We start from the raw sequence: 15134 nt of genomic DNA, 5'->3' as shown, positions 1-15134 counted from the left end.
AAACGCTAACAAAAAAAAAGACTTTTTTTGCTAATATTTTTTTATTGTTCATTATTTGTCTCCATCCTCCATAAGTTGTAGTAAAATTTTAACTGTAACAGAAAAAGGAAAAGGCCATTTTATAGAGCAGCATATTAGTATATATTAATCCAAGCTTGTATGAATACGTCATCGTATCACCTGAGTTCAGTCGGCACTTAATCATTTGGATAGAATAAGAATTATAATGTCTAATTTTTAATATTATATACACAATAAGTTTAATCTCCAGAATTTACGTATATTATTTAGGAGAAAGACTTATAACTTTTCAAGTGAATACAAGACAAATAAATGCAATATTTCAAAGAAACATCAAAGTTAATTGAAGGTTAGTTACAAAATTAAGTTGAACTATTATGTCATTACGTTAAGATTAAATTACGATATTCTTATATTACATTTAAAGAAAATTTCAAACTAGGATTCTAAAATTAAAGTTTATTACATGGGATTGTGAGGTCCCCTGTTATTTGACGTAATGTTTGATTTTTTTGATCGTCATTATGGTCGCATGGTACCACAGTCGCACAGAACAATTTAATTTGTCCGGAATATTTGGTTCCGGTATTTATTTCTTTTATTTTACTTATTTGTTCTCTTATTATTATTTTTTTTTTTTAAAAAAAATAATTTTAACATTTTATAAAATTTTATTTAAATTTACCTTAAAATAATTTCAATTATAAAAGATTTATTCTAAACCATTTTTCATTATTTTTGGATAAAAGAATGTCAAAGCTCAATAAAGATATTCTTTTCTTAATATTTGAAGAATTACAGGACGATTCAAAATCTCTCTTTTCAAGTCTAATGGTCAATAGAATTTGGTGTGAAACGGTGATTCCAATTTTATGGAGGGATCCTTGGTGCTATGGGATAAATTATATTAATAAAAATTATTTATTTATGATAATTGCTTCATATTTATCTGATGATATTAAAGAATTCCTAACAAGACAAGGAATACAATTACAACCAGTTTTATTTCAACCACTTTTATTTGATTATTTATCATTCTGTAGAAGTATTAACGTAAATACTTTGAATATTGTAATTTCTATTGGATCCTCCTTAGCTTATAATCAATTTCTTTTACAACAAGAATTTTATTGTCTCTTTATGAAGAAATTTCCAGAGTTGAAGTATTTTGACATGAGATCAATTAAGCACCAAATATTATATTTTCCAGAAGCTAAAACTCGTCTTGAATCACTATGCGAACTAAAGTGTGATACATCTATTGATTCTTCATACTTTTATGGATTAGTGAGTATTTGTCAAAATATACAAAGACTCATCATTGTTAATGTAATATCAAAGACTAACTCTGGAATTGCTAAATTAATTGAAGTTCAAAAGAATTTAAAATATTTTGAGTGGACTGATAATTTTTATGATGATTTTTTTAATTATTCTCCTTATAAAGAAATCTTTCTTGAATTAGAGAAAAAGGCAGGATTTCTTAATCATCTAGAACTATTTTTCCTATGTTTTGAAGGTTTTGATTTTACAATAATGCAAGGATTACTTCCAAAACTTCATAAAATAAAAACTTTAAAAATTAATGAATTTGATTTTATTGATGAAAGTCTATTGAAGACATTAGTCTATAATGATCTTGAAATCCTTAATATAGATTATATTACAATAAATGAAGCTTCAATTATAATTGAAAATAGTGGAGGTCATCTTAAGAAGATTTCGTTAAAACCTTATGATTCTGTATATTATGAAGATAATTTTAGTGAAAATTCTCTCAATTTTATCCGTAGAATTTATGAAAAGTGTCCTTTGATTGAATATCTATCACTTGCATTTTTACCATCAAAAAATCATTTCATCGAATTTGAAAAATTATTACAAGTTTGTCAAAATTTGAAATCATTATTATTAATTACATCAAATTTTTATATGCAAAGAACTGACGAAAAAATTTTAGAAAATAGAGAAGAAATATTAAAAATATTGATTAAATCAGCACCAACTAATCTAAGAGAAATTAGATTTTTTGATGAATTTAATGTTTCTTTGGAAGTCTTGGGAGAATTCTTTGAAAAATGGAAAGGTCGTCCTGCACTTTCTATACTTACATCTAATTCTATTTATGAAGGAGAAGATTATAAAAATTTGATTAATAAATATAAAGATAATGGAGTAATTAGAAGTTTTAGATATGAATCTTACGTGAATGTAGAAGATATGAACTATAGGATATGAGTTTTAATATTTTTTAATAATATCAATATTTAGAAATTAACTATCCTTCAAACATAAATCATAATAAAGTATTATTAAATAGAGATTTGTGATTGTGATTTAGCGTTAAAAATGAAAAGATTTTATTATAAAAGTTTCATTGATTTCTATCTATCTCATTCAATAAATTTATTTTTAAATACTTTTGTCAATTATTATAGAATTTTATATAAGTAATATCTTACTTGTTAATAATCTTAATACAGCAGTTATGGCTTCTATAACAAATACTTTATGGTCATATAATTTGGTTTTATTTTACACATGAACCATTTTAATGCATCAATTTATTTAATTTAAAACTGGAGATATATTTTATACTTGAAATATAAACTATATCATATAAATTTTGGTTGACTACTTATTTAAGTTTACACAGTGGTTCATTTTCATTTTTTTAGTCTTTGGACTTATGAGATTTCATTTTTGGTAAGTTTTTTACTATTTTAATTTATTTATTCTAACTAAAAATATGTTAACATATATCAAATTTATCCTTTTTATTTAGACGGGCCTGGGACACTTGGATTTCATATTTCAAATTTTGGTGAACTATATTTTTTTCTTAATGAAACATTTCTCACATTTCATTTTCTTATTTTTTAAATGGCTAGGAAAGTTTTAAAGATGGGATTTTGGCAAGTAAAACAAAAAATTTTTTTTCAATAAATTTTACTAATAACAGTTTTTTTTCCCTCTTTTTAGGTAACTTTTCAATTCTTTGAATACGTGAGATAGGAGTTCATTCAGATTTTTTGACACGTTAAATTCTGTGGGTGAATTTCTTCTTTTTAATTTACAGTAACGAAACGTTTTACTAATGTTTCAATTTTTGGATGAGCATGTATTATTTTGGTAAGTGCTTAAATATATATATTTTTTAATTTATTTCTTTAGTGAAACATTTTCCAATTTTCTCTTTTTTTAGATGATCATGTCCCTGGGCGTGTATTGTCTCAGTAATTTCTGAAAAAAATATTTTTTTTCTTTTTAATTTATTTTATTAGCAAAATGTTTTACTAATGATTTCATTTTTATTGTTTTTATTCTTTTTTTAAGCAATTCTTTAGACATGCAGCTTAAGGTGTTGTTTATACTTAATTTGAGTTTTCTACTAGTCTCTTTGGATATGGATATAGAAATTTGGCAAGTGTTTTTTTCTAATTCTTTTTTATTATTAGTTTAATGAACAATCGCTAACTTTCATTTTCTTTCTTTTTTTTTTAGATGGTTCTTTCAGATTTCTCTGGATATTGCCATATTGGGATTTTTGGTAAATGTATGATTTCATTTTTTTTTTCTTTACTGCGCCTTTTAATGAACTGTTACAGTTTTTTTAGGTGATTCTCCAGATCTCATAAACGTAGATTTTGGTGAGTGGTGTTTCTTTTATTTTAAATTAACTCTTTCAACGAAACGTTTTTTAACATTACAGTTTTTTTCTTAGGTGATTCTTTCAAGATTCTCCCTTTTTTTCTTGAATTTTTTTTTTATTTTAATGAATAGTTTCTAATTGATTATATTTTTTTTTAGGCGTTTCTTTGGATTCTTGGATGTAGATTTTGGTGAGTATATTATTTATTTAAATTCTTTTATTTCCGTCTTAAAATGGTTACTAAATTTTATTTTCTCCTTTTTTAGATGGTATGAACACATAGGATCTTGGTTTAGATGAGTCTAGGCGCTTAGAACAGGCAAGTTTTGAAAAAGGAATTGTAACTTTTTTTATAAAAGTTTTTTTTTATTTTTTCTCCTTTTTTGTAGGAAAATCAGCTCAGGAATCAGCTCTGACGTGAGCACCATATTTCCAAGTGAGTTTCGAAAAAAGAAATTTGAAACTTTAACAAAACATTTTTTTAATCTTTTTTTTCTTTTTTTTGTAGGAAAATCAACTTCGACTTAGAACCAGATTTAAGATAAGTTTCAAAAATGAATTCAAAAGTTTAAAATTAAAATCAGTTTTTAATCTTTTTCCTATTTTCAGCTATAGAGAATCAGCTCTGATTTAAAACCAGGATCCCAGATAAGTTTCGAAAAAAAAAAATATTCAAAACTTGTAATATAACTCACCTGGAAATCTGTTGCCACCGATTTCTCTACATATTAATTTTTGATTCCACCGTTGAGTGATTTACCGCACCAATAAAAACTTGAACAATAATAGTGACATTAATATGAATTGTTAGAAGTATAATTTTTAGAGAAAAATGGAGGACCTGTACTTTCCATAAAAAAATTGATTAATAAATAAAAAAAAATAATGATAATGGATGTAACCAAAGAATTTTGATTTAAACTTAAATAAACACTGTATAGATTTTAAAATATAAAATCTTCGATAATAAATTTCTACAATCACGTGTTTAATAAACAAGCATCACATGATATTGTATGACTGTTTGATTAGGACCCCGGATAATTATAATAGAGGTCACATCCGCAGTACTAATTAAAAATTCAATGAAATATACATAATTTTTGCCGTTTTGATATACATTTTTATCATATGACCTTTATACGTATTAAAAATATCCTTTTTTATCATATGACTTTAATAATATTTTTTTTTACAATATTATATTTCATATTAAATTTATTCAGCATCATCATTTAATCGACTTTGTAGCAATAATCAATTGTAATTTATCTATAATTGAATTAAAAAAATTATAGATTGCCATTTCTTTTTTTCCTACAATTAAAAATCCCATATTTTCAGTAATATTTTCGCAATTTCCTAAATAATAATGATCAAATAACTAGGAATATGTAAAAACAAAACATATTTTGGTTCATCCATTGGAAAACATCCAAAAATATTTGGAATCTGTTCTATATAAACATGTACTGAAATATAAGAAAGTGAATCAATACAGCTAGTACTATCAACATAAGAATGATAATTTGTTAATTTATGATACATAGCCAAAAATTGAACAAGTCAAATTTTTAATCCCAAAAGTGCAAATGCATAACCACCACGATTGGTGGAATTTTCCAAAGTAACATTTGCAATGCTAATGCTTAGCAAAGCTAAATAAATTATAATATAAATTATAAATTAATATAAATTTGCAAACAATAACCAGTGAATTTTACCTGAGGCATTTGATATCTTTCCAATACTTCTAAACATGTTCTATTTTGCCATCTTTTAGTTTTTAAATTTCCAGTTTTTGTGCCATCATTTTGAGCCAAAGCAACTAAGTAAATTTGATAAATTATGATAAATTTATCTAATATAAAATGTATTTTTCTCATTTGCTATTTATATTGAAAATTGATGTAACATTGCATATGATATTTCCTAAATATACGCTTTTATTAGAAAAATCACATGTGACCTTAAAATTTTGTCTAAAATTATATACTTTTTTTACTGTGACCTAATTTGGCGGTACTCTATTTTGACATGTAACTTTTTTTTAAAATACCCGTTTTTTCATATGACCTTTCCATTAAAAATGCAAAATTATATACTTTTTTTGCATATGACCTTTATTATAATTATCCGGGGTCCTGTTTGATTATGGTCGCATGGTACCATGGTCGCACAGAACAATTTTAATTTGTCCGGAATTTGGTTCCGATATTCCTTTTATTTGTTTATTTTATTTTATTTTATTTTTTTTTTAAAAAAAAAAATTTTAACATTTTGTAAAATTATATTTAAAGTTATTTCAAAAAAATCCCAATTATAAAAGATTTATTCCAAACTATTTTTGGATAAAAAATGTCAAAACTCAATAAAGATATTCTTTTCTTAATATTTGAAGAATTACAAGATGATTCAAAATCTCTCTTTTCAAGTCTAATGGTTAATAGAATTTGGTGTGAAACGGTGATTCCAATTTTATGGAGAAATCCTTGGTGCTATAATATAAATTATAGTAATAAAAATTATTTATTTATGATCATTGCTTCATATTTATCTGATGATATTAAAGAATTCCTAACAAGACAAGGAATACAATTACAATCGAATTCATTTCAACCACTTTTATTTGATTATTTATCATTCTGTAGAAGTATTAATGTAAATACTTTGAATACTATAACTTCTATTGGATCCTCTTTAGCTTATAATCAATTTCTTTTACAACAAGAATTTTATTGTCTCTTTATGAAGAAATTTCCAGAGTTGAAGTGTTTAGATATGAACTTAATTAAACATCAAATATTTTATTTACCAGAAGCTAAAACTCGTCTTGAATCACTATGCGAACTAAAATGTGATACATCTATTGATTCTTCATACTTTTATGGATTAGCGAGTCTTTGTCAAAATATACAAAGACTCATCATTATTAATGAAATATCAAAGTCTAACTCTGGAATTGCTAAATTAATTGAAGTTCAAAAGAATTTAAAATATTTTGAATGGACTGATAATTTTGATGATGATTATTTTAATTATTCTTCTTATAATGAAATCTTTCTTGAATTAGAAAAAAAGGCAGGATTTCTTCATCATCTAGAACTATCTTTCCTATGTTTTGACGATTTTGATTTTACAATAATGCAAAGATTACTTCCAAAACTTTATAAAATAAAAACTTTAAACATTAATAAAATTAATGAATTTGATTTTATTAATGGAAGTCTATTGAAAATGTTAGTCTATAATGATCTTGAAATACTTAATATAGATTCTATTACAATATATAAAGCTTCAATTATAATTGAAAATAGTGGAGGGCATCTTAAAAAGATTTCGTTAAAACCTTATGATTCTATATATTGTGAAGGTGATTTTAGTGAAGTATCTCTCACTTTTATCCATTAAATTTATGAAAATTGTCCTTTGATTGAATATCTATCGCTTCCATTTTTACCATCAAAAAATCATTTAATCGAATTTGAAAAATTATTACAAGTTTGTCAAAATTTAAAATCATTAATATTAATTACATCAAATTATTATATACGTGAAATTTACGAAGAAATGTTAGAAAATAGAGGAGAAATATTAAAAATATTAGTTAGATCAGCACCAACTAATCTAAGAGAAATTAGATTTTTTGATGAATTTAATGTTTCTTTGGAAGTCTTAGAAGAATTTTTAGAAAAATGGAGAGACCGACCTGCACTTTCTGTACTTACATCTAATGATATTTATGAAGGAGAAGATTATAAAAATTTGATTAATAAGTATAAAAATAATGGAGTAATTAAAAGTTTTAGATGTGAATATTTTATATACGTAGAAGATATCAACTTTAAGATATGAATAGATATGAATACTGTATATTGTCACATTGTCACATTTCTTTAGAATTTTAAAATTAGATTCTTTATATTAGAAATTAATATGTAGAACATGTAATGTGTTTAATGTATTGGGTTCTTAATAAATTTAAATGAAAGGATTTTAATGCTTGATTATTTCCGCTGAGTCTAAGACTACAGTGGGATTGCTTATGTGCTTTCAATTTATGCTTCTATTTATTGGCTTCAAACAAATAATAAGAACAATAATAAGTATCTAATTTAATTGCTTTCTTTTTCATGCTTATTTTTGGATATAAAATTTTTGTTATTTTTTAGATCATTTGAATATTTTGGTGTATATTTTGCAATAATTATTAGCGTTGGAAAAAAGATTTTTTCTTTTTTATTAGTTTTATTCATTATTATAATAAGTTTTGCACATGCATTTTATATTTTATTATCACCAAAATCTGAAATTTCACTTGAACAATATAATACAAATAATAATGATGATTCAAATAATCCTTGGAATTTAGCTCCTAGTTATAGTCAAATTGATAATAATGGAAATATAAATTCCAATCCACTTATGATTCAAATTCCTGATAAAAATACAAACATGTTTATAGATATTAGAACTTCTCTTTTCGCTATATATTTATTTTTAATAGGTATATTTAAATTTTTCATAATTATGTAAATATACATAATTATTTTCTAATATTTTTAAGCAATTCTTTTTATCAATAGGTGATTCAAGTGCATTATCCAATTGGCCTTATACAGAAAATCCATCAATTGCAGTATTGATTGTTTTATTTTCCCTTTTAGTTGTTGTATATCTTATGAACTTGTTAATTGGATTACTTAATATTGCAATTGAAGAAGATAATAATAGAGTCTCATATTTGATGCAGAAGGCAGAGGTAAATAATAATATTATTAATTATTCATTTCTGTAAATATACTAATATATCTCAACTTTTAGATTTTGGCTGAGATTGAGTTATTTTATCTGTTACCAAATCAGAGACGTTGGCAAACATGGTTTCCTGAAGTAATGTATGTAATTTTACTTTTAAAACAAAACTTTGTTATGATTTTATTAATTATTCGAATTTATTTTTCAAGACATTATTATGCTGATGTTGATAAGACTCGAGTAGAAATTAAAAGATTGATTAAAGAGGGTGAATGGGATACTAAGGAATTCATAGAGATGCGGAAAAATTTATTCAAAGTACTTCAAATTGAACATAATCCTGTTGACAATGAGGTAGTATTGGAGAAATTAAAATCTCATGATGAAAAATTAGATAAATTAGAGGAATTAGAGAGATTATTGAAAGAAATACGTGCAAAATAATTTTATCATTAATATTATGTTAGTTTTATAATTCAGTTTGTAATTTAAAAATAATTCTTTTTTATATGGCTTATCCAAATATTAAATATATATATTCTTTTTTTTTTTATTTAGAATTATTTAAACACTAATATTAGAGTAGTGAATATTTCACAAAATTCTTAGTTTGTAATTTAAATAAATCTTGATTTTTTCTTAACGTATTCAATTATTAAATATAAATTATCAAAATGATGTATAGTACATTTCCAATGTGCGAAATCAAAATAAATAATGTAAAATTTTTTATATTCATCTTCAAGGCAGTGCTATGACATTAAAGTAACTAAAACTTTATTGGCTCCATAATTTCTAAATTAAGTAAAAGCTTATTGAATTCATAAATAATGACAGATTGTTAACATAAAAATCTCAGGTTAATTCCATGGTTGATTTTAAATATACATCTTTTTTTGAGTAGCCACCATAAATATTTAATATATCACGTAATAACGTAATAAGAGGTTGGAAAAATATATTTATTAATTGCATTTGTTAGTAATAGAATTATTATGATTTAGGGGAATCAGTTAAATCAAAAAAAAATTTTTATGAGGAAAAGTAGAATACCTTTACTATTTTATAAATTTTTTATTCTTTTTTATTTATTATTTTTATTTTTACAAATATTTATAAATTAATTTATTTTAAAAATAATAAGAAAATTAAACAGAAATAAAGATTAGAGTAAGGCCAGTTAATTTTCAAATTCCAAATATATATCAACCATACTTAATGCTATGCTAAAGGATAATCAAATGACTAATTAACAGAAACAATTAAAATCGGCTAGGAATAGAAGTTGCTTTTTCTCGAAATTCTTGGTGTTGTGTTTAAGGTTTATAATATGTAAATGTTCTATTATGGAATATTAATAGATCGTCGATTACTGGAGTTATGATTGATTGAAATAAATGAATAATCTCAAAATATTGTTATTTCCTCTGTACTTTGGTCAGATAAGAATAGATCATTTTTTTATTAAATGTTCTTACACTTCAAAAATAAAAGATTCATTTTTTCATTCAAGAAGATTATTTTTTCACTTGATTATAAAGAATTACGTTTTTAATTAATAACATAATAAAGGGTTTGTTTGCCAATTGCCAATTTAACATGGAGAAAAAAAAATTCTATTTGAATTTTTTCAAAAAGCCATAAATATTCATAATACATGTTCAAAGATCATTTTATATTATATCAACTGATTCATTCATTTATACATTATGGAAATTTGAACAAATATGGAATTAATCAAATGCCAGTGCCCACGCTGATAACATCTTCATCAAATATTGCCGTAAGTAAAGAGATAGTTGAAGAATTTACAAACTTAAATGAGGATTTAGTAAAAGATTGCCGTTAAGACCGTTAGTGTCAACGAAACCAAAAGATTATAGTCTAAGTTCAGATGACTTGGATGAGGCGAAAGAAGATAATAAAAAAAAACATAAGAAAAAGAAATCAATAACACGTGGCGATGTAGAATCGGAATCAGATTAGTTTGCATAGTTTACTGAAATCATTAGTTGATAGAGTTAATATAAAATATAAACTCACGTTGCCTATTATAGAGAATTTAAATAAAAAGCCGCAATTGCCAAAATTAAATAAATTTTGCCACATTTTTATAACTAAAGCAATTTTAGTTTAACGTTATTTTATTACATTTGTCACACACTCATGCCGATCCGAAATTCGAAAAAAATTTTGTTCCGAAGCACAAATTGTAGTAAATTTAGTAAATTTTTAAGTTAGACAAATAACTTTATTAACTTCTTTATATAATTTTATTACAACTTTCAATTTTTATTATAGGTTACGTTTAGTAGATTAGTTTAGCATAGTTTAGCCTTTTTAGAATAGACTGTTTAGTTATAGGGTTAATCAATTTTTATTGATTATTTCTAAAATTAAATGTAATCTATGTCAAATATGAATACGTTACTAAATTTATTTTTTAAAAATAAAAAAAAAATACTAAAGCCCTTAATTTAAAAGAATTTAAATAAAAACATTACGTGATACGAGAAAGCAATTGAAAATTTTGAAAAAAAGAATTTGTAAAAGCGTAACAATATTGAACGAACTCGTTTTCTATATTTTTCCGAATTTAAAAACTTTGAAACATACAAGACAAGACTAGATATTTAAAAAAAAAAAATTCACAGAATAAAATATCTAAAAATATAATTAAGGGGAGCTTATAAATAATATTAATTTTTGGAATGTCTAAATCTGGAAAATGTAAAGAAAAATCTTTAATAACCTAATGGAACAAATTATCCCATAGAATTTTCAGTATTTGAACAAGAATATCAATGGTTGATACTTGGTCTTTTTATTAAAAGACTTACAATGTTGAAAAAACTTGATGCTTATTCTGGATAGATCTAATTTAGTGACAAATAAAGAATCAATCTAAAGCGTGATTAACAATATCGTAATATAAATGTGTGATAAATCACATTATGTTGCACAAAATTCTTGCACGAAATTTTTCTTTATCATATCAATTTAAAAAGTTAAAGAGACAGTCTGTCCTTCATCACAAGATGAAGAAACAGTTAGTATATCCATTATAAAATTATTTGTCAAAAATTCAATAACGTACGGTTTATTTAATGACTTCATTTAAAATTGATAAAATTTCAGAATTTTTTTGGTTTTATAAAATAGAATTTCTTATAACACTATGAATGATTCTTAAATATCTCGAACCTTGAGATTGAAAATTTGACTATAATAATCCTTATAAACAATAAAAAGAATTTATAATCTATTATTTAATATTAAAATTAGATTACATGTTATTTTTTGATTCCGCTGTTGAGTGATTTATCGTACCAATAAAACTTGAACAATAATACTGTAATAGTAACATTAACAATTTAAAATTTAAATGATGTAAATTGTTAGTATCAGGTATAATTTTTAGAGAAAAATGGAAAGATCGACCTGCACTTTTCATAAAAAAATTGATTAATAAAATAATAATGATAATGTTAAATATTCATTACTACAATCACGTGTTCAATAAATAAGCATCACATGGTATTGTAAGACCCTGTTTGATCGTCATTATGGTTGCATGGTACTACGGTCACACAGAACAATTTAATTTGTCCGGAATTTGGTTCCGGTATTTATTAATACTGTAGTTTTCATTTCTTTTATTTCACTTATTTGTTTACTATTTTACTTATTTTTTTTTAAAAAAAAAATAATTTAACATTTTGTAAAATTATATTTAAAGTTATCTCAAAAAAATTCCAATTATAAAAGATTTATTCCAAACTATTTTTTGGATAAAAGGATGGCAAAACTCAATAAAGATATTCTTTTCTTAATATTCGAAGAATTACAAGTCGATTCAAAATCTCTCTTTTTTTGTCTAATGGTCAATAAAATTTGGTGTGAAACGGTAATTCCAATTTTATGGAGAAATCCTTGGTGCTATGATATAAATTATAGTAATAAAAATTATTTATTTATGATCATTGCTTCATATTTATCTGATGATACTAAAGAATTCCTGACAAGACAAGGAATACAATTACCATCAGTTTCATTTCAACCACTTTTGTTCGATTATTTATCATTCTGTAGAAGTATTAATGTAAAAACTTTGAATACTATAACTTCTATTGGATCCTCTTTAGCTTATAATCAATTTCTTTTACAACAAGAATTTTATTGTCTCTTTATGAAAAAATTTCAAGAGTTGAAGTATTTAGATATGAAACTAATTGAACACCAAATATTTTATATTCCAGAAGCTAAAAATCGTCTTGAATCATTATGTGAACTAAAATGTGATACATCTATTGATCCTTCATATTTTTATGGATTGGCTCGTATTTGTCAATATATACAGAGACTCATCATTGTTAATGTAGTATCAAAGTCCAACTCTGGAATTGCTAAATTAATTGAAGTTCAAAAGAATTTAAAATATTTTGAATGGACCGATGATTTTGATGTTGATTATCTTACAGATGATCCTTATAAGGAAACCTTTCTTGAATTAGAAAAAAAGGCAGGCTTTCTTAATCATCTTAAACTATCTTTCCTATATATGGATAGTTTTGATTATACAATAATGCGAAGATTACTTCCAAAACTTCATAATATAAAAACTTTAAAAATTAATGAACTTAGTTTTATTAATGAAAGTACATCGAAGACGTTAGTCTATAATGACCTTGAAATCCTTAATATAGATTATATTTCAATAGGTGAAACTTCAATTATAATTGAAAATAGTGGAGGACATCTTAAAGAAGTTTCATTAAAACCTCATGAATTTATATATTATCAAGAATATTTTAGTGATGAATCTCTCATTTTTATGCGTAAAATTTATGAAAATTGTCCTTCGATTGAATATCTATCACTTGCATTTTTACCATCAAGAAATCATTTCATTGAATTTGAAAAATTATTACAAGTTTGCCAAAATCTGAAGTCATTATTATTAATTACATCAAATTGTTATATATACGAAACTAAAGAAGAAATTTTAGAAAATAGAAAAGAAATATTAAAAATATTAATTAAATCAGCACCAACTAATCTAAGAGAAATTAGATTTTTTAATGATTTTAATGTCTCTTTGGAAGTCTTGGAAGAATTCTTAGAAAAATGGAGAGACCGACCTGCACTTTCTATACTTACATCTAATTACAATTATGAAGGAGAAGATTATAAAAATTTGATTAATAAATATAAAAATAATGGAGTAATTAAAAGTTTTAAATGTGAATCTGACGTGTATGTAGAAGATATGAACTTTAAAATATAAATCATTGTGACACTTTTAGTTGATTCTTTTATATTAGAAATTAGTATGTCATCAGGAGAATAAAATAAGCGTAGATCTACAAAATAATACACGTGTGAAAAAACTACGCAAATCTACACCACTCGCGACGATATACGAGTGTGAAAAATTTAGAGGAATTTTCAATAGTATAAAATGGTGTATTTTTAAAAATGACGAAGTTTTTTTAATAGTGAAAAATAATGTAATAAAAATTTTCTCTTAATTTTTTCACATTTTATATTTATTATTTTTTTTTACTCACATTAAGGAGTTAAACTGAATACATTTTATTATTTTTTACTTAGTACACTAAGAATCGAACCAATACCTCATAATTAATTACATTTTATTTATTTATTTTTTTTACTTATACTAAGGAATCGAACATAATTAATTACATTTTATTTATTTATTTTTTTTACTTATACTAAGAATCGAACCGAATACCTCGAGATAAACTATTAATATCGATATTAAGTCGACCACTACACTATTTGTTCTTTTTTTTAATTATTAATATTATATTTCATATTTATCTTAGAATAAAAATGTATTTATATAATTTTTTTTTACATTTGCTAATTTTCCTTGACTCAGTGTTAAAAATATTTTTAATTGTTATCATATATTATTAGAAATTTTTTTTTTAGCGTATATATATCTATTTGTGTAAATTTTAATCAACTTTTTTAAATAAAAATTTTTCAAAATATTTTAGGTTACATTTTCGCGTGGGTTATGCAAAATCATGTATTTATGCAAATTTCGAAAGTATAGATTGCTGAAACTATCTACTTATGTAGAATTTATGAAACTTTTTAATATACAAAATCAACGAAATATTTTTTTAAATTGTTTTTTTGTGTAGATTACTTAAATTACATGTTCAAGAAGTTATTTCAAGGTATAAAACTTCAAAACTACCTATTCGCGAAAATTTTATGACATTTTTTAAGATACGCCTTATTAAATAACTATGTTTTAAGTGTAAATTATGCAAAATTGTATATTTATAGATTTTTACGGAGCATAAATTTCCAGGGATTATACATATTTGACAACTCTACGCTAATATTCGCCTCATATAATCTCCTGATGGTAGAGTATTAAGTTCTTAATAAATTTAATAGACTAAGATGTTTTATTAGATCTTTTTTTAATAATAGTTGTGGGAATCAATGATATTGAGCATTGAATTATGTACTAGTACATCGTGAGTAATAAAAATTATGTATTTCATCCACAGAAAAAAAAATATCTGTTAATTTTGAAATTAAGAGGGTCATACATGATACATTTATAAAAATTTTTTCCAGAAGATAGTACTGAATTATTAGTTTCTTTCTTAATTCGATTTTTCAAATATTATCATGCCATAGTTCTACATAGTACAAT

At 23.7% G+C, this 15134-nt stretch overlaps 4 protein-coding genes across 4 annotated transcripts; all 4 read left to right on the top strand.

The window, feature by feature from the left end:
• The first annotated feature begins 640 nt into the window (after nt 1-640).
• OCT59_012688 (uncharacterized protein) lies at nt 641-2448 on the top strand. The gene has a single exon (XM_066140282.1). It carries the CDS (start codon nt 772-774, stop codon nt 2257-2259), a length of 1488 nt encoding a protein of 495 aa, XP_066001171.1. The 5' UTR covers nt 641-771; the 3' UTR covers nt 2260-2448.
• A 670-nt stretch (nt 2449-3118) lies between these two features.
• On the top strand, nt 3119-4201 carry OCT59_012687 (uncharacterized protein; the record flags this gene model as incomplete). The annotated part of the gene is made up of 8 exons (XM_066140281.1): nt 3119-3153; nt 3358-3384; nt 3438-3444; nt 3526-3571; nt 3639-3661; nt 3832-3863; nt 4063-4109; nt 4182-4201. 8 exons carry the CDS (start codon nt 3119-3121, stop codon nt 4199-4201), a joined length of 237 nt encoding a protein of 78 aa, XP_066001170.1.
• Nucleotides 4202-6031: 1830 nt separating this feature from the next.
• Nucleotides 6032-8875, top strand: OCT59_012686 (uncharacterized protein; the record flags this gene model as incomplete). Its single annotated transcript, XM_025318378.2, has 7 exons — nt 6032-7046; nt 7176-7484; nt 7701-7779; nt 7942-8180; nt 8260-8435; nt 8498-8571; nt 8641-8875. The coding sequence occupies 7 exons, from the start codon at nt 6032-6034 to the stop codon at nt 8873-8875; spliced, it is 2127 nt and encodes a 708-aa protein (XP_025176334.2).
• A 3355-nt stretch (nt 8876-12230) lies between these two features.
• Nucleotides 12231-13718, top strand: OCT59_012685 (uncharacterized protein; the record flags this gene model as incomplete). The annotated part of the gene is made up of 1 exon (XM_066140280.1): nt 12231-13718. One exon carries the CDS (start codon nt 12231-12233, stop codon nt 13716-13718), a length of 1488 nt encoding a protein of 495 aa, XP_066001169.1.
• Nucleotides 13719-15134: the final 1416 nt, after the last annotated feature.

This window comes from Rhizophagus irregularis, chromosome 20 (genome assembly GCF_026210795.1).
Source record: "Rhizophagus irregularis chromosome 20, complete sequence".
NCBI classification, from domain to species: domain Eukaryota; kingdom Fungi; phylum Glomeromycota; class Glomeromycetes; order Glomerales; family Glomeraceae; genus Rhizophagus; species Rhizophagus irregularis.
Note: the sequence above shows the minus strand (reverse complement) of the source record. Positions and strands in the feature narration are given on the sequence as shown.

Coding starts and splice junctions, on each gene's coding strand:
- OCT59_012688 (XM_066140282.1), top strand. CDS start 772: ATGTCAAAGCTCAATAAAGATATTCTTTTCTTAATATTTGAAGAATTA.